The sequence below is a fragment of the Salvia hispanica genome, chromosome 2 (genome assembly GCF_023119035.1).
Source record: "Salvia hispanica cultivar TCC Black 2014 chromosome 2, UniMelb_Shisp_WGS_1.0, whole genome shotgun sequence".
Lineage (NCBI taxonomy): Eukaryota > Viridiplantae > Streptophyta > Magnoliopsida > Lamiales > Lamiaceae > Salvia > Salvia hispanica.
In genome coordinates, this window is record NC_062966.1 from 28,708,511 (window position 1) to 28,727,464 (window position 18,954).

At 35.8% G+C, this 18,954-nt stretch overlaps 3 protein-coding genes across 3 annotated transcripts; all 3 read right to left on the reverse strand.

Moving 5' to 3' along the window:
- Positions 1–6: 6 nt before the first annotated feature.
- On the reverse strand, positions 7–5,163 carry LOC125207152 (probable hexosyltransferase MUCI70). The gene is made up of 7 exons (XM_048106373.1): positions 4,716–5,163; positions 3,144–3,938; positions 2,633–2,985; positions 1,737–1,948; positions 762–1,018; positions 494–672; positions 7–410 (listed from the first exon to the last, which is right to left on the reverse strand). Exons 1-7 carry the CDS (start codon positions 4,927–4,929, stop codon positions 327–329), a joined length of 2,094 nt encoding a protein of 697 aa, XP_047962330.1. The 5' UTR covers positions 4,930–5,163; the 3' UTR covers positions 7–326.
- Positions 5,164–11,128: 5,965 nt separating this feature from the next.
- LOC125203422 (beta-amyrin 6-beta-monooxygenase-like) lies at positions 11,129–13,932 on the reverse strand. The gene is made up of 4 exons (XM_048101759.1): positions 13,649–13,932; positions 12,631–13,303; positions 11,954–12,141; positions 11,129–11,545 (listed from the first exon to the last, which is right to left on the reverse strand). The coding sequence occupies exons 1-4, from the start codon at positions 13,910–13,912 to the stop codon at positions 11,252–11,254; spliced, it is 1,419 nt and encodes a 472-aa protein (XP_047957716.1). The 5' UTR covers positions 13,913–13,932; the 3' UTR covers positions 11,129–11,251.
- Positions 13,933–15,555: 1,623 nt separating this feature from the next.
- Positions 15,556–17,533, reverse strand: LOC125206716 (beta-amyrin 6-beta-monooxygenase-like). Its single transcript, XM_048105955.1, has 3 exons — positions 17,195–17,533; positions 16,164–16,351; positions 15,556–15,855 (listed from the first exon to the last, which is right to left on the reverse strand). Exons 1-3 carry the CDS (start codon positions 17,514–17,516, stop codon positions 15,556–15,558), a joined length of 810 nt encoding a protein of 269 aa, XP_047961912.1. The 5' UTR covers positions 17,517–17,533.
- Positions 17,534–18,954: the final 1,421 nt, after the last annotated feature.

An 18,954-nucleotide genomic window follows, 5' to 3' on the forward strand; every position in this document is an offset into this window, starting at 1 on the left:
GCTACAAAGGATATTGGTCGGGTGCTAAATTTTTGGGCATTATACAATCAATATATCTCATCAATGGACTCGAATTGAGGCTCTAGAACATGATGTATATGTTTTATGTAGTTCTATAATTCAATCAAGTTGCAGATCCAGCAAAGCTAACCTTCGCCTCGCTTGTATCGTATTGCGTCGGTGGAAGCAATGCGCCTTCACCATTCGACGTAGCAAGTTGAAAATATACATCGTACGAGATTTGTATCCACCACTCCCACATTGACACACAGATCAAAAGAATGAAGCCGTCTCCCTGTTATGCTACACGAGGCATGATGGACAACTTACCCCGTCTCGTGTTGGAGGGATTTCCTCTTCTCCTCAGACCTGTGATGGTACAGTTTAGCAATCTTTCGCCTCTCGCAGTCCTGAAAATTGGATAGTGTGAGTTCAACAATCAAAACACCAGGAATATATATATGTATGTATATATTTTGAACTACAAAGACACCTTGAACATATTGAGATAAAACGGTTTCTCTGGATTAGTCCTTCTCAGTTTGTGATATGTGTAGGCGAAACTCAGCTGGTCACGGGGAGTAAATCGTTCGACCTCGTTGAACCAAAGGCAGGAAAACAAGTTTGACATTGGCGTGTGAGCCCTAACAATGAAAGAACCTTCAGGTACATCTGCCATACGATCAACGTGTCATATACAGGAAACAACATAACAACCGGAAAGGAAGGATTTTGTAAAGATCAAATTGTCAAAATCATACTGCTTGGAAGAAGTTTGCCAGGATCTGATGCATTGAATCTTCTCATCCCATCTGCTTGATAGAATGCAAACTGTTCGTCGATAATGGTATGGTTATACTTGTTGAGCTTCTTATTTTGGGCCACCTCTTCCCACAAACAATGGCGATCATAGTGATTCGAAATAGCATATTCGTGACCTTTTCTCCACAAGAAATATTCCAAAATAAGCATTGGATCAAGTTGGAGACGAAGTTTGCTGTCCAGCCAAATTGAGTACCTGAAATGATATGCACATGGAGATGTTGATAATAAGGTGCTGAGAAATACATTGTCAATCAATCAAAATTTCAAATATAAGAGGCAATCAATACTGAGTTAGCCACAGAGATGCAAATTGTGAAACCGCGCCCCAATCACACAAGTAAAATGAGTGTCGGACAGAGTGCATTACGAACATGAATACGTTTGAATTAAATATCAAACAACCCACCCACATTGGCACCTGGATATGACTAGCATACAATTCGTAAGATAGTACTCCGTATATAATACTACTATGAGAAGAGTCCTAGCTGAAATACTACTAAATCATTTACCTAAGTTGCCTGCATTTCGAGGCCAACTTTTAGGACTGTATCTTTCACCAAAAAACAGGAATGCAACTATATACAATAAATTGCCCTGGGAATTCAGATCGTCAATGAGAAAGTATAGGTAAGAGTGTGATGTTAATCCATTGCTTTAAAAATTGGACAACATTAGAATTTTAAACCACAAATGTATATCTAAAATACACATTTCACATTATTCACCGTTTAGGTGCTGGGCTAAATCTACCAGTATAAAAACTCAAAAGCTCGTCAAGGCCCCAGAAACAATTGTGTTGATGTGACAAATTGAAAATAAGAAAGTACAGTCAAAGACATGCTTAGCAAAAGATTAAAAGTATAATACTGTACAATCCATCTTGAAAGTGTTCTAGCTATTCTTTGTACCTTGCTGAAGTAAAAAGTCGGTGGGGCAAAAGTTTTGGTATTTTCCCTACTCTCCGCATATCTGTGTAAGGAAGATTCTTTACCACCACAATCTTCCACAGCCCGACAAAGCCCATCGTATCAGGCATTTGACCTTCTGACGAAAGAGTTTGTAAAGTCACTTCATCAACGAACATGACGAAGCATACATTTTTCCTTGACATACGAGAGACCTGATGTAGAAATGAAGTAAGTACATTTTTGGTAGAAAAGTTATGAGATCTCTTTAGGTAGTAACCTAATCAATCCAGTTTTAGTTCCAACATTAATCGCTACCACTTCTCCAGATAAATAACATGTGAGTTCAAACTAATATCAGCAATCTTTTATGACCTCAAACCCCAACAAAAAACTCTAGCTACAAGAATATCATTTAATCAGACAATTATGTAAGGTATACAAAAGGTTAACAATGTCAACTGACTCAACTAGTCAACTCCAATGAAGACAAAAACCAAATACAGAAAAAATACACTCTAGACATTCAGGTGTATAGTAATGAAAGTAAAATGAACTAAGAATTCCAAACAGATTACAAAGGCTCACTTAATTAGAGCAGATCCTGAATAGCTTCAAGTGTAAGGGAGAATCGTTTTCCAATTTATTGGAATGATAGACTCCTTTTTGAATAGAACTTTTTATGAAGGAAAATACGAAATCTAATCCTGTACAATTTTCGCTGTTTCCATTTATTTTAATGCAAAATTGAAAAACCAGTTACACCTTACACTTACAATTATGAATTACCTATACTTCTACTTAATTTAAGTATCAAGTTGATTTTATCAGTTATGCATGATGGAAATGAAGTCAACAGCTACAACTAATAGGCAGGAAAAGGGTCCTTAGAATCTTACAGCTCTGCCGATTGGTGATCTCAAGCGGTCAGAATTACCAAAAATGCAAGACATAACAGCAATGTGGCAACTGCTAATGTATTTTGCATCATCTTCAGCTAAGTCAAACCCAGTACTTGCTGACCCTTTAGGACCTTTCACAAAGCCGCAATTGATGTTCTGATCCTGGGCATTAAAGGATTCCTCCCTTTCTAGGAGACTCTGATGTCCAGCAAATCTAGGTTGCCAATTTTCATCTTCAGTGGGCTTCTCTTCTCTTTCTGTATATTGCAAGGAAAATCTCGCAAATTTTCGACTTTCTATGGGCTCCACAATTAATGCAGAAGCATCCATAAATTTCATCTCACAAGAACCTAAAAATTGCATAGCATCAGCATTGTATCCACAATTCCAGACATGGAATAAACATGTGAAAAAGGGAAAACAGCTCAAACTAAGTATCAGAAAAGCTTGTCAATCACTGGATTAATAGGACTTTCAAGAAAAAGTGATTGATAATCAAACAAATTACCAGAAAATTTCCGACGCTTGGACTTCTTTTTCGAAGCCGGGCGCTTTTCAGGAACGACCTTCTTAACAGGCTGACCTTCAGCAGAACTGGCCTGCTCAGAAATCAGGTTAAACTTAACTTGCTGGGAGTCTGAAAGAGACTCCTGCCCATACAAATCAGCAGAAGCCTCATCAACTTCTTCATTGTTATGCTGCTTACTTTTACTAGTGTCATGCACAAGAGAGGCCTCTCTATTGCCGCTGTGGGGTTTAGTGGCAGTAGAGTGGTCGATGTCATCATTTCCAGTATCATCACTTTCATCCATTAGATCGTCCTGTAAGTCAATACCATCATCATATTCATCCACCTCATCTAGTGCTCTATGTCCCCTCCCATCAGTATCCTGTGACTGCTGGTTTCTGTGATCATCTTGATCTGTGGACTTCCCATTGCTCTTTAAAGAAGCCTCATATTCAGCCTCATACATTTTCAATTCATTGCGCCCAGCCTCATTGTATAAACCATTCCTATGGTGATCCCAGCTACGGTCATTAGAAGATACCTTATCTCTCCTATTAACTGGAACGCGAACCTTATCCTCAGAAACATTCTGGGCACGCTCCTGTTCCTCCTCAGTATAGTCTTCATCTCTTCTTCTATCATCCCTGTCCCAGTACCGTGAATCCCGGCCATGTGCAACAGACCCGTCACCAAACTTAAGCTCCCTGGGTCTCTGTATTCGTGTCACATCCATTAGAAAATCTGTATCATTGCTAATGTCTTCATCTTCAGTCTGGTGTCTATTGCTTTCCACTCCTGACACACAGAAAGAACGAGTGAGTTGCAAGTCTCAAGCTCCTGTCTAACAAGTTTCTCTAGATATCAGCATGTGTGATATCAAGTTGCACAAATTCAAGTATAAATAGTTTAACGCGAGAAGTCAGCATACACCCATTTTTACGGCTAGATGCAGTTGGATGAAACTATTCAGGTACCGGAAAGCCCAAAAAGCTCTGATCGACAAACATATCAGCATATACAGTTGGTGGATTTTAAAATTTGGATTGAATGCTGGAAATAAATGTTCAATTTCAATATCCATCACAAAAGCAAGGCCTTAGTCAGCATCTACATACCTAGGATATTTGTGTTTGAGCTAGATCAATTAGACTTATATCTTAAACTCTACAAAATCTCTGCACCTTTGAAACATGTACCAGAGCAGTACTGCAGATCTAATACAATGGAGTAACTAAATGGAGGTTTTACAAATCCTTTAATTTTGATCAAAATTGACTTGATTAAACTTCAACATCACAAATACTAAGAATCAACTTCAAAATCACTTGCAATTCGCCTTGCTAGATCTCTTTAATCCAAAAAATAAAAACTAAATTTACTTCCATACACAAATTTCCCCCACTAGAAAAACACTATCTCAGTTCAAAGACCACAAAAATAATAGCAATCAATCACTCAACACAAAGGCTCATCACTTAAACTCCTGAGCACCGATTCACTATACCTAATTAGTCAATCGCCAAAATTTTCAACAGTAAAAGCTCACCAAAACCGGAGAGATTACTCACAGACCTTTACTCTGCAGCGCGAAGTAGAAGAAAGCGGAGATCGACAGAATGAGCGCGAGTATCAGAACGCAGAATCCGAGCGAGATCTTATATGGCGGCGGCGCCTTCGATCGGCGGTGGTGGAACTGCCTGGAGCCGCCGCGGAGACTGAGCGGTAAGTGATCGGAGACGACGCCGTTTCGCGATCCATTGGCGCCGGATTGCCTGAGCTGAGGCATCCGCGCATTATTGGAGGTAGATACACAATGAGCGTGTGTATACCCAGCTCCGGCGAGGGCACGATTGGAAATAAGGGGATTCTTCAAGGGTGTAACGGTGATTTCGGAAGGGTGTCGGAGGAATTTGAGGAAAGCTCACCGGAGAGGAATTGATTTCTGATTAGGAGTGTGAAGAAAGAAAGGAAAAGGAGTGGGATTTTTTATTAAGTTTGATTTGATTTTATCTAATGAGTTTGTTTTTTTTTTTGGGTGGGGGGGCATTTTTCATATCTTTATTTATGTTTATGATGGAAGCCCTTTTTAACCATTTAAGTTTTTGTTTATTTTTGTTTTATACAAATATTTTTGGCATAATTCCACCTTGAACAGTAATCATAGATGGATAACGTGTATATTAGTAAATTCGTCGGTAAACTCCATTTTTTAGTGAATTTTTCATCCATAAACGTCCAACAAACTTCGATGGTCAACTCATACTATGATATCAAAACTTTTCTCGAACGAATTTGTTTTGGTGTTGTAATCTTACCATAATCAATTACTCACTCCAAAGATGTCTAATTGTTAATCTAAATGCTTCGTTTAAATGTTCTTTATGATATGATGGCCAAAATATACTGGTATGGGATATGATTGTTAAAATAACATTATACTTTCTCTATCCTATATAACTCTCACTTTTCTATTTTGACTCATCCCAAACTACACTATTTCTATGACATTCAATTATTATATGAGAGTTAATTAATTTTTCCTTATTAAATAATTGCTCATTACACTTAAAATATTAGTAATTTAATTATAATAAAAAAATCAATTCCAAATTTACGATAAAAAAAATGCGAGTAACTTTGGATAGGGGTAATAATAAGTATTGATTTCTATTTATCACAATTTCAAGTATCATTGCTAAAAAATTGGGATCTATCATGATATGGATTCATAGTGTACTCTTGTTCTTATTTGTATGTCATTTAGCAATATTCTTTTCTTTGGATTATTTAACCTGATAGCTGATTGATGTGAGAATAATAAGAAATTTAAGATATTATAAAATTGTAAAAGATATTCTCGACCCTTTTTCTCAAAGTCCACAAAAAATTTTAAGACAAAATTCAAAGTTTACCTATTATTAATTGTTGGAAAGTATGGGTAAGTGACATATCTTCTTTCTATTATTCTTCCAATATTAAATAAAAAAGGTTAAAATAATATACGATGTTATAAGAAATTTAACAGAATGTATTAATTTAAATTTTTGTTGAAACGTTTTGTATGATTAATGTAAACTTAAAACTTTTTATATAAGTTTGTACTGAAGAAATATTTTATACTCCATGTATGATGTAATTTCCCCTAAATCTTCACTCACAAGTCCATACACATCACAACAATTTATTAATTTTTACGAAATTAATTAATAAGGAAGAAATCGAGATTTCCCCCAAAACGAGCATAAGTCAAAGTAACCTCTGAATTATGCAATTTTATTTCAGATACACTTATATATGTTGCTTCGTCGTAATTAAATTTTTATTATGATTTTCAAAATCTTAATAAATTCTAATTCAGATTTGAATGTACACAAAATTCGACCATATATCAACTCATTTTCTTGAATCCAAAAGTTTAGATGCAAACAAATTATATTTCACGTTTTGTAAGGTCATATAAATCTACTAATCCTTTTTTGCATAGAAATATATATATGCACAATTCGACATTATGAAAATAAGTCCAATTTTTCCAAGACAACCCCATTTAAAGTATGTTATTGATGTTGAGTTCTATTGGTGGCTTGGCGCTTTCAAATGACAAATCTAAGTGTATAGTTTCAATTTTTAAGATATTTTGTATGTGGCATGTTCATATTTAGAAAGTAAAATATATAGAATTATCAGTATGCATATTGAAAAAGTATCGGAACATCAAAATTTTGGTATAACGTGACTTTTTTTAATGATATGACGTTGAGAATATTAGTATTATAAAGATGCATATTTATATACTGTGATATAGCAAAAACTTGGTATATATCTTACTTTATTGTCACTTTGTCGGTATACCATAATATCACTATATGTTGATAGTATAATATATACTGGATTTCATACTATATCAATATTTCGTACTGAAATTCGATATACTTTACCATATATCTAATTTTGATATGGCATATCAAAAAATTGATAAGGTAAAGCTACCTTACTGGTCTTAATGCTAATGAAAAGACAAGACAATATCTTATGATTAATTTATTAATAAACATGATTTGGGCTTTGGCTCATTAAGTGGCCCAACAGCATTACGTTCTATTTACCAATTAGAAGTGGAGTACTACAACATTATGTTTTAGACATTCTCTTCCTACGCCTATAATATATTATCTCTTTTCCATTTTTTAGACATTATTTTCAGCACACGTTTTAAAAAAAATTATGTTAAATGAATTAAGTAAAAAAAAAATAAAGTAGAAAATAAAAAAAGAGAGAAGAAAGTAAGTCAGAAGAAATGTGTTGAATTTTACAAAAAAGAGAAGTGACACCAGTATTATGGAACGTACCAAAATGACAAAACGACTCCACTACTGTAGAACAAAGTAAGTATATTTTAATATTTTTACTACCGTATATCTTATTCTAGGGATGTGTTATATTGATAACTCGCCCTTATATTGCTAACTACAACTAAATAATAGACATCGGATGATTAAATCAAGATAAAAGATCATTTTATCACGAGTATCAATATAGTTAAAAATGTCAATATAGTAATTATTTAAATATTTTATTTATTATTAATCTTTTCTGGGTCGAACCTCGAATTTAAATTTCTGAATCCGTCACCGTATACTAATATACTTACCTACTTCTAATTAATAGGATTACTATAACAAGAAATGTCGCAAGAGAACAAACCGATACTTATACTGTCTTATTTTTCATGAAAACATTATTCAATTCAATGTTATTATATATTGGCTCAAATGTGAATCCTCAACGTTTGGTCTTATGTCTTGCAGCGTCTCGAGCAAGTTCGATGGCACTTGGCTTTCCACATCCACCTATAGCTGCATTTCTTTTTGCATGCTTTGATGCATTCTGAACAAACAATATCATAGGGAAAATTAGATGGTCAAATAGCCAAAATTATGAAAGAGATGTAAAATTTTCGTTCGTCCAATATTTTGAAAAAATGAATTACAAATAAAAAAAAAATTGCATTTTTTGCAATTATCCCATTTAGCTCCTTATCAAAGAAATACACAATGATGTGGTAGCCAATTTTGAATACGTGGAAATGATATGACTATGTTAGATATGCTTAATTAACTCTTTTCGTTCCTTGGAGTGGTATATACATATTTTTGTGGTGAATTACGCGTTTGAAACTGGCTGCCACATCATCGCATATTTTCATAGAAATGAGACAGGCGAGATAATTGCAAATATTGTAAACTTCGTGATGTATAAATAAGTTTTTAAGAAGACAGAGACGGGCCAAAATATGAATATATTTCGTTATTTATTTGGTAATTTATGTTAATTTTATATCAATCTTTCAAATTTATCAATTCTATCTGAGTCTCTTTAATATAGTAGGAGTAGTAGTAATTTAGAATATTAGGATAAAGTTATTAAAGGTAAGGACATATCCGATTATTCATCCGATTAGAAATGTACTAATTCTTTCAAATCGATAAAAGATTATTAAAAGAAAATTTCATTGTAGTTACCATGTTTTGCTCTACTATGCTTGTGATTGTGAATATGATGGATCGAATGTCCTTTGGCATGCTCCTAAACAAGATTAGAAAAAATATATTAGGCTCAATTTGATTTGGAAACTAACATTATGCATATAGTCAATCATTCAAATTTTTACGATTTACTACTTGATTAAGAAAAGTATCAGTAGCTCCACCCACTGATTCCGCCTCTATGAAATCCTGAAAAAAAGATGAAAAATGGACAAATTTAGTAAACATTAATTAGTGTAACCATACTTTTATTTATTTCAAAATTATTATCATGTTTTCATGTAGACAACAATAAAAAACGGGTTCGAACCAGACGAGGTTGGTGGGTGTGAACACGAGACTAGAGGTGCCCAAGGTTTACGGTTCCGGAGGTTAATAGCGAAACCATAATCGTCGGTTATGGTTTCGAACCGGAACCGTGAAAATTTACCAGAATCGAAACCATCAATTTTAGAACTGTGGTTCGATTCAAGTTCAAAAATTTCCGAACCGAAACCGTGCCGGAACCGCGAAAAACTGTGGAATCAAGCCGGAACTGCAAAAAACCATTGAAAACCGCCGGTTCGAAACCGTAAAAACCGTCAATTCAGAACTGAAACCGAAACCCGGGGTTTTGGAACCGGAACCGAAACCGTAACCGTGAAACACCCTCGCGGTTCGATTCCGGTTCGGCAATTTCCAAAACCAGAACCGGCGGTTCCAAACCGTAACCGACGGTTCCGGAACCGTGGGGCACCTCTACACGAGACATAGTAGTATGGCATTATTTTCTTTACAAATTTACCTGTATGAGTAGAAGGGAAATCAGTAAAACTAAGAGGAGCTTCTTCATCTCAGATAATTGAAAGAATTTTTTGATTTTAAGCTTATTTGATTGTCAGAGAATAATATACCTATTTATTTATATAGACATATAGTTCAGTTATTTTTATCCAATTTTTGAGGTTCACATGAAATGATCCTTAACAAAATCATAATTTTCGTGTGACCTAAAGTACCCATTATATTTGCTAGATAAAGGGTCCTCACTCTTTATATGTTCGATTAATTTATTTTGGTTGTTGACTTGTCTCTTCTTGTCTTTTATGCAAATCCAATGACTATGATTAATAATTGTTGAAATTATAAATTGATGATTTACATTCACATAACGACCTTAGTAAACGATAACGAAACCGGAATACGGTCCAAATCCTTTTTTTTGATAAAATAGGTTTCTCCAACACCAAAAGAGTGGGTGTGTAAATTATAGTACTCCAACCGTTTCACCTTGGCTCTTTTAATTACTCTCCCCGTCCACCATTAAATGTTTAGGTTTAAAAAATTATTTGACTTTATGAAGTAAAGTGGGTAGAAAAGTTAGTGGAATGTAGATACTATTTTTATATATTGATTTTATAATAAAATGTGAGTGGAATGAGTTAGTGGAATGTAGGGTTCACGTACCAAATATAGTAAAAGTGAAATGAGACATTTATTGGCGGACGGACGAAAAAGAGAAAATGGGACATTTAATAGCGGATAGAGGAGTATCATATAATGGGGCTACGAAGATATGAATGATTTTACTCTAATGTAACTTTTTGGTGGATTATTGAATGCTTTCCCCCCTAAAAAGTTTGATATTTTGGCCTATAGCTTAATCAATGGAGATGTAGACATCTTCAATGTTATTTGCTTTCTCATATTTATTGGTTTTCATTCAATTTGTTAGGCGAAAGCTATGGATAGTCATTGGGCTTCCTTTATTTCTGTCATGATATTTCAATATTTTATAAATATAAATAACCTTTTATATAGACTTATATTAATGTCCCCACGTGTGAATTGACATTCGTTTTACTTGTGGCAGCCGGAAATCCATAGGTTGTACACTTGGCCCTTATAATAACAGTTTAAATGAATAAATCAAAAGTTAAAATTAACAAACCCCTAATGAAAGGGTCAGCACCACATGAATGTAAAAGGTTTGCATAGATTACGAATCGAAATGTTGTTTATTTGGCACTTAAAATATAAATAAAATGAATAAAGCAAAATTAAAATTAATAACCCTTAATGAAAAAGATCAGCCACAACATAAATGTGAAAAAATTGCAAAGATTATTATGAATTGGATTTTCGGTTTAATTATGTTGAAATCTCTAAATCTTGTTTTACATCGACTCTCGATGATGATGTTGTATCATTTATACAAGTGTGGATGATTACATTATGTTCAAATATTTTCAAAAAGCAATCAAATGCATATAAACTAATATTTATATTACAGTAAACTGACATGTTTTGCATTACAAACTAATATGTTCATTTACGTCGTTAATGTAAAACTTAAAATTTATAATGCAAAACATGTTTGCAATAACAACATATAATTATGCATATCAATTCAAATATTTAAACCCAAATTCAGGTGAATGTAAAAAACAATTCGGTATACATATAGTCGCGCAAACAAACTTAACACTAGATAAAATAATTGATTTATTTGTAGTTAAGGAGGTTTAATCCTTAATTACTTATATTTTTTCTTTAAAAGATTAATAACTCAAGACAATTTGGCTAATGAGGGCAAAGGTGGAGATGAAGGCCATGACTAGGCTTAGCCGCAAATTTCGAAATCATCTTCTCATGAGGGATAACCTTTTCAATTCTGAACTTTGTTACCAAATTGTGCACTAGCACTAATATTGCAAGTTTAGCATAGGTTCTCCCGGGGCACATTCTCGCTCCTCCTCCAAACGGGACGAATGTGTAGGGCGCCGGCCCACTCCCCTCGAACCGCGATGGATCAAACTTCTCCGGATCCGGGAAGTATTCAGGGTTGTTGTGGGAAGAGTGCGGCGTCCACAACATCTGAAATTTTCTCAGGTTATTACAAGCAAGAATTTAAAAAAATAAATTAAATAATAATTTAATGTATTACAATAAAAGAATCTGCTAAGGACGTTTTTTTATTGCAACTAAGGACGCTAATTTCTTTTGTAAAAATATACCACCAACCCTTCGAAATATGTACTTATTGTTAGTATCCTAACTAAAATTAAAGGACGCAAATGGAAGCGTCCTAAAAATGCAAATATTTGAAGTTTACTTGTCGTTAATTTAGGAACGCTTTATTTTGCATTCTAAATTGTTATTAATTTTAAAAATTATCCGATGCAAGTAATGGAAGCATCTCGATTTTTATGTCCTTAAAAATTAGTAAGTGTTTTATAGTGTTTATAAAATGTCTAGTTTGCCTAATTGGGTTGTGATTCATACCTTCATTCCTTTAGGAATGGTGAAACCTGCGAAGGAGATATCGGCCATGGCTTCCCTAAATGTTCCCGGTGTAGATGGCACTATCCTGATCGCTTCACGTGCAACGTTCCATGAGTACTTCATCTTTTCGATATCCTCCCACGTTAGATTCTCACCGCGGGCTTTGGATTTCGCAATCGCCTTTTGTTCTGTAAAATTTGAGTATTTCAGAACAAAACACATGAACTACAAAAAACTCGGTAACCGGTGACAGATTATTCCGTCACTAATCAACAAATTTCCATGTTTGAACAAAGTTAGTGACAGATCAGTGTCGGTAGAGCCGTAATCAAAAAGCTTATCACTAAAATTTTAGTGACGGACTTGTCTGTCATGTAAATTAACTGACGGAACACATTGGGTGGCTGTTTAAGTAAGTTTGTATTAGTGATGGACAACTCTATCAGCAAATAGTGTCTAACGCTTTCCGTCACTAGTTGCTGAGCGATCGATCACCGTCACTAATCCCTCAATAACCTCAATAATTTAACCACACGTTTTGGAAAAATGATGTTAATTAGTTAAAATAGAGAGACAATAAAGTAAGAGAAAAAATAATGGAAACAGATAAGACCATTCTCTACTCATGTCACACTACACCAACTATTAATCTCAAAACTCATATCACACACTCTTACCTTTGAGAACCTCCTCATACACATGTGGAAACTCTGCAAGAAAGAACACAACCGAAATGGCCGAAGAAGCAGTGGTGTCAAAACTAGCCACCATCAAACCCACAAAGAAATTCGCAATCTTATTCACACTCAAACACTTCCCTTCCTCATCCTTCAACTCCAGCAACTTCGACAACAAATCCCTCACCTCTCCACCCCTCTCTTCCCTTCTCGCCTCCACGATCTTCGCCATCTCCTCTCTCACCGTCTTCCCGGCCTTGATCCCACGGCCATAAGCCGTCCATGGAAGATCAATCGGCAGAGACATCATCCCGTTCCTCATCGGGGCGAACGGCCCCGAGATCTTCTGCAGGCTCTCGGGGTCCGTCACGTTGAGGAACAGCCTGCACGCTAGCTCGAAGATGTACTTGCTGATCAGTGGCTGAGCCTTCACGGTTGAGTGAGGCTTCCACCCGTCACCGCGGAGATGGGCGCGGGCCATGGCGTCCATCACCGGGATGTATTGGCGGAGGGCCTCCGGCTTGAGGAGGTCGTCTTGGAAGTTGCGGAAGAGGCTCACGGCATCTTTGTAGGACGAGTCGAGGTCGAAGTCGGGGATGATGATTTTTCTGAGGGATAAGGGTAGCCAAGGCGTCACGAGCTTCCCGTCGTTGGTGAAGATCATCTTATTGCCCTGACGTAGTAATCTATGTAAAGCTCAATTTTATTGGAAAACACTGAACTAACATAGAGGTAATTGTTAGGAAATATGACCTAAAACAATATATAAATGAACCCTATATTCTTAAAATCTATTTTTTCTCTAAAATGATTGAAAAACGAATTAAAAATGACATCGATGTTATCGAAAATTGAGGTTAAGTGTTTTGTAAGACCATCTCTAACCAAACTTCAACACTGTTTTTTTTTTAATTGAATACTTTAACAATATACCAAACCCTAAACCATTTTTAGACTGATAATCTACAATATTAGATGATAATCATGATACTTAACTCGACTTGATAACAAATCCTACCTGTGCCCCGCATAAGACTGCGACTTTTTCGCCGAGGAGTGAGGTGCGGAATACATCGGTGGAGTATTTCTCCATTCGGTCGCGCACGAATTTGGAGAAACCGAGAAGGCCGAGCTCGATGTTTTCGCCGAAAATAGGCCAGCCATTGGTGCCCGGGGGAAGGTTTTTGGTTTCGTCGAAGGACTCCTTTTGGAAGAATATGATGAGGTAGATAAAGAAGGGGAGGAGGAGGAAGATGAAGAGGTAAGGTATGAATATGTCCATGGTTGTGTTTGAGATACTAGCTATAGATGGTGATTAATGTAACGTGAGTGACATGTTGGTATGTGGATTGAATTTATATAGTAGAGGGTGGGACTTTATAATAATACTTCCCTCTATTTCATAGTAGATGAGTTATTTTGCCATTTTGATACGTTCCATGGTAGTGGAGTCATTTTCCTTTTTAGTAAAATTCAACACATTTCTTCTCATTTACTTTACTCTCTCTTGCTTTATTCTTTCTTCGTCTCTCTACCTTTTTTATTTCATACTTTATTCTTCTTTTACTTAATCCACTTAACATTTTTTCTTAATCTTCGTGCCGGAAAGAAATACCTTAACTACTATAGAACAGAGGGAGTACCTATTTTGGCCTATAGATACTTTGGGTTAGACACCACTATTAAGTGAACAACAATATTCTGTTTGCCATCCTATCTTCATACTTGATTAATTTCAAAAAATTAAATTGAATATTGGCGGATTATTGAATGCTATTCCTCTAAAAAGTTCATTATTTTGCCTATAGTTTTAATCGACGTAGATGGAATATCATTAATATTTTTTTGCTTCTCATATTTATTTTGTGGTTATGTCTATTTTATTTTCATGAACGGCCATTCATTTTGTTAGGCGGAAGCTATGAATAGTCGTTGGGCTTCCTTTAATTTTGACATCATGTTTAATACTAGTATTTTATTACATACTATAAATAAAGGTTAGATTTCATGTCGGTGATCCAACAGAAACATATATAGAATCAATACTGTAAACATCACCTGATCACCATATTCTAAAAAATTAAAGTAGAACACAGCGGAAAGGGAGGAATTGCGGTAAGATTTATGCTTAAATAAGAAATTATTACTATTATTCTTAAAAATGGAAAGTTTTTATGTATCTCAAAATTCTTTCCAAATACTTTAGAAAAATAATCACAACCCCGTATGCAATAGTTGTTATTTATATAGAAAGCTGTTAATTATGTACTAGTCAAATCGGGAGTTTGAGGGAAGTTGGAAGGTGTATATAATTTCTATCTAGCCCCAATCAGTTTGCAGTCTTTCAGGAGTCACCAAAACAAAAAATTTGTATCGGCTTGAACCAAAACGGACAATATCAAACTGCTATTGTAGTCGACGATCCGAACAAGCGATATCAGAGACAGGACGAGTGGCCCCAGGATGACTCAAGTTCGAGTCGGGCCCGAACAAGTGGTATCAGAGCCAGATCGAGCGGGCTCAGAGTTTGAGGCCTTTTGGGAGTCATCTAAAAACAAATTCGTGCGGGCTTAAAGCAAAGCGGAATATCCGAACAAGTGGTTTAAGAGCTTGGTCGAGTGGGGCCACGATGACTCAAGTTCAAGTCGGGCCCGAACAAGTGGTATCAGAGCCAGGTTTAGGGGGAGTACAATTATAATAGGCAAATATTCCCCAACAAATATTATACTACTTACAATTTATAATGCAAATCATGTTTACAGATAACAACATAATTGGGCATATCAGTTCAAATATAAACCCATATTCAGGTGAATGATAAAAACAATTCGGTATAGTGTATACATATAGTCACGCAAATTACAAACTTAACCCTAGATAAAGTAATTGATTTATTGGTAACTAGGGAGGGTAATCCATAATTACTCAAGGCAATTGAGGGTAAAGGTGGAGATGAAGGCCATGACTAGGCTTAGCCGCAAATTCCGAAATCATCTTCTCATGAGGGATAACCTTTTCAATTCTTAACTTTGTCACCAAATTGTGCACTAGCACCAATATTGCAAGTTTAGCATAGGTTCTCCCGGGGCACATTCTCGCTCCTCCTCCAAATGGGACGAATGTGTAAGGCGCGGGCCCCCTCCCCTCGAACCGCGATGGATCAAACTTCTCCGGATCCGGGAAGTATTCAGGGTTGTGGTGGGAAGAGTGCGCCGTCCAGAATGTCTGTTATTTTCTCGGGTTTTAAATTTATAAATTAAATAATTAAGTGACCAAACTTCATACTCCCTCCATCCCACTTTGGGTTAAGCACAGATTTTAATGCAAAAATGGTAAAGTAAGAGAGAAGTAAGAAGGAAAAAAAAATTAAAGTATCGTTAGTGGATAATGAGTCTCATCTCATAAAAAGAATTTTATTTTTCCTAAAATAAGAAAGTGCATATTCTTTTGTGACGGACTAAAAAGGAAATATTCTAGTGGAACAGAGGGCGTAATATTTAGTATGGTTTGCCTAATTGGGCCATGGTTCATACCTTCATTCCTTTAGGAATGGTGAAACCTGCGAAGGAGATATCGGCCATGGCTTCCTGAAATGATCCCGCTAAAGTTGGCACTAGCCTCATCGCTTCACGTGCAACGTTCCATGAGTACTTCATGTTTTCAATATCCTCCCACGTTAGATTCTCACCACGGGCTTTGGATTTTGCAATCGCCTTTTGTTCTGTAACAAAATAATTTTACCAAGTTTTGACCCTACCTAATTGGGACAGAGAGAGTACAATTTATTATAATTTTCTTTTATTCTATCGAAGTCTAGTTTGTTTAAAACTTTGAGTGAATTTATTTCTCCTTCAGAATTTTGTTCAAATTAGGGATGACAGGGTTTGAATACATAATTGACAAAATAAAAGAGAATATGAAAAAGTAGTTGAAATCATGTAATAAATGGTGAAGCCTATAAATGATAGGGTAAAAAAATAAGAAAAAGTTAATATAAACGGATACAGATTATTTCTCTAGGATGGATAGAAAAAGGAAATTTAGCTTCTATAGGGATAGAGGTAGTATCATTTTAGCACGTCAATAAAAAAATACTCTTTCTATTATATACTCCCTCCGTCCTTTATAATTAGTCACCATTAGATCCGGCACAAGTTTTAAGAAACGTAATAAAAGTGGGTTGAAAAAGTTAGTGACATGTGAGTCCTACTTTTATATATTAATTTTATAAGAAAATGTGAGTGAAAAATGAGTTAATGGAATGTGGTCCACTACCAAAAATGATAGTAAAAGTGAAAGGTGACAAAATTTTTAGGGACAGACGTAAATGAAAATAAGTGACGACTTTTCAAGTTCGGATAGAGTATTAGTTTTATTATAGTTCTGAGTAGAATCGAGTTAATGGAATGTGAGATCCATTTACTTAAATAATAAAAGTGAAACGAGACATTTAAACGACTGTTTTCTCAAAACTCATGTCACACACCATTAGACCTATTTCAATGATATGAATGGAGTTTTTTATAAGCCAATGCATTTGAATTTTATGTGTTTATGCTCTTACCTTTGAGAACCTCCTCATACACATGTGGATACTCTGCAAGAAAAAACACAACCGAAATGGCTGCAGAAGCAGTGGTGTCATAGCTAGCCACCATCAAACTCACAAAGAAATTCACAATCTTATTCACACTCAAACACTTCCCTTCCTCATCCTTAAACTCCAGCAACTTTGACAACAGATCCCTCACCTCTCCACCTCTATCTTCCCTCCTCGCCTCCACGATCTTCGCCATCTCCTCTCTCACCGCCTTCCCGGCCTTGATCCCGCGGCCATAAGCCGTCCATGGAAGATCAATCGGCAGGGACAATATCCCGTCCCTCATCTGGGCGAATGGCCTCGAGATCTTCTGCAGACCCTCGGGGTCGGTCACGTTGAGGAACAGCCTACCCGCCAGCTCGAAGATGTACTTGTTGATCAGTGGCTGAGCCTTCACGGTTGAGTGAGGCTTCCACCCGTCACCGCGGAGATGGGCGCTGGCCATGGCGTCCATCACCGGGATGTATTGCCAGAGGGCCTCCGGCCTGAGGAGGTCGTATTGGAAGGTGTGGAAGTGGTGCATGGTTTCTTCGTAGGAGGATTCGGGGAGGACGATTTTTCTCAGGGATAAGGGTAGCCAGGGCGTCACGAGCTTCCCGTCGTTGAGGAAGATCATCTTATTGCCCTGGCGTTATAATATATGTAAAACTCAATCGTATTGCAATAAACTGAACCAAAATACAAATGTCATTTTTATATAATATATACACATAGGTTAATTTTAGTTCGTTTGAGAAAAAAATGACCTAAAACGATCTACCAATTGATATCTGTATTAAAAAAATTGCATTTTCTAAAAGATTTTAAAACGAAATAAAAATGACATCCATGTTATCTAAAATTGAAAGTAAAAACGTAGGGATTCAATTTTGATTAAATAAAATATTTGAAAATATGCACATGATTTGATTGAATTCAAGTACTGGTGAAATACAATTACAAAATCACGATACTTTGACTCGACTTGATAACAATTCTACCTGGGCCCCACAAAAGACTGCAATTTTTTCACCGAGGAGTGAGGTGCGGAATACGCCGGTGGAGTATTTCTCCATTCGGTCGCGCACGAATTTGGAGAGACCTAAGAGGCCAATCTCAATGTTTTCGCCGAAAATTGGCCAGCCGTTGGTGCCGGGGGGAAGGTTTTTGGTTTCGTCGGAAGACTCTTTTTGGAAGAAAATGATGAGGTAGATAGAGAAGGGGAGGAGGAGGAAGATGAAGAGGTAAGGTATGAAGATGTCCATGGTTGTGTTTGAGATACTAGCTAGAGATGGTGATTAATGTTTGTGAGTGAGATGTTGGTATGTGGATTGAATTTATATAGGAGAGGGAGAGGCCAATTTTATTTTGTCCTATAGGTACTTTGGTTTAGCCAGCACCTTTTTTATAAGTTTATTTTTTAGCGGATGAGATTTAATTGACCATAATAGTCTAACTCATTCAACAAAGTTGAATCACTTTCTTTTTTATAATTACTTTAAAAAATTATAATAAATAATTAAAATAGGTAAATGGTAAAGTAAAATTAAACAAGAATAAAGTAGAGAAGAGTCTTCTCTATATTATTCTTATTTTTACTTTATTCTTTATTCACTATAACTGTTTATTACAATTTTTTAAAACAATTTTAAAAAAAAATGACTCAATTATATAGAGTACTTAACTTTAATTTCAAAGAATTGAAGTTAGAAAAGTCAAACTGAATATAAATTGGCGGATTATTG

What these genes read in the sequence shown, in the direction of transcription:
- LOC125207152 (XM_048106373.1), bottom strand. Translation starts at nt 4,929, where the DNA reads ATGCCTCAGCTCAGGCAATCCGGCGCCAATGGATCGCGAAACGGCGTC. An exon ending in CGACTTTTTACTTCAGCAAG is followed by an intron (nt 1,019 to 1,736) that starts GTACAAAGAATA and finishes ATATCATTTCAG; the next exon opens with GTACTCAATTTGGCTGGACA. An exon ending in TGGCAAACTTCTTCCAAGCA is followed by an intron (nt 673 to 761) that starts GTATGATTTTGA and finishes ATCGTATGGCAG; the next exon opens with ATGTACCTGAAGGTTCTTTC.
- LOC125203422 (XM_048101759.1), bottom strand. Translation starts at nt 13,912, where the DNA reads ATGGACATATTCATACCTTACCTCTTCATCTTCCTCCTCCTCCCCTTC. An exon ending in CAGTCTTATGCGGGGCACAG is followed by an intron (nt 13,304 to 13,648) that starts GTAGGATTTGTT and finishes TTACTACGTCAG; the next exon opens with GGCAATAAGATGATCTTCAC. An exon ending in GTATGAGGAGGTTCTCAAAG is followed by an intron (nt 12,142 to 12,630) that starts GTAAGAGTGTGT and finishes CAAATTTTACAG; the next exon opens with AACAAAAGGCGATTGCGAAA.
- LOC125206716 (XM_048105955.1), bottom strand. Translation starts at nt 17,516, where the DNA reads ATGAGGGACGGGATATTGTCCCTGCCGATTGATCTTCCATGGACGGCT. An exon ending in GTATGAGGAGGTTCTCAAAG is followed by an intron (nt 16,352 to 17,194) that starts GTAAGAGCATAA and finishes ATTTTGTTACAG; the next exon opens with AACAAAAGGCGATTGCAAAA. An exon ending in CCATTCCTAAAGGAATGAAG is followed by an intron (nt 15,856 to 16,163) that starts GTATGAACCATG and finishes AGAAAATAACAG; the next exon opens with ACATTCTGGACGGCGCACTC.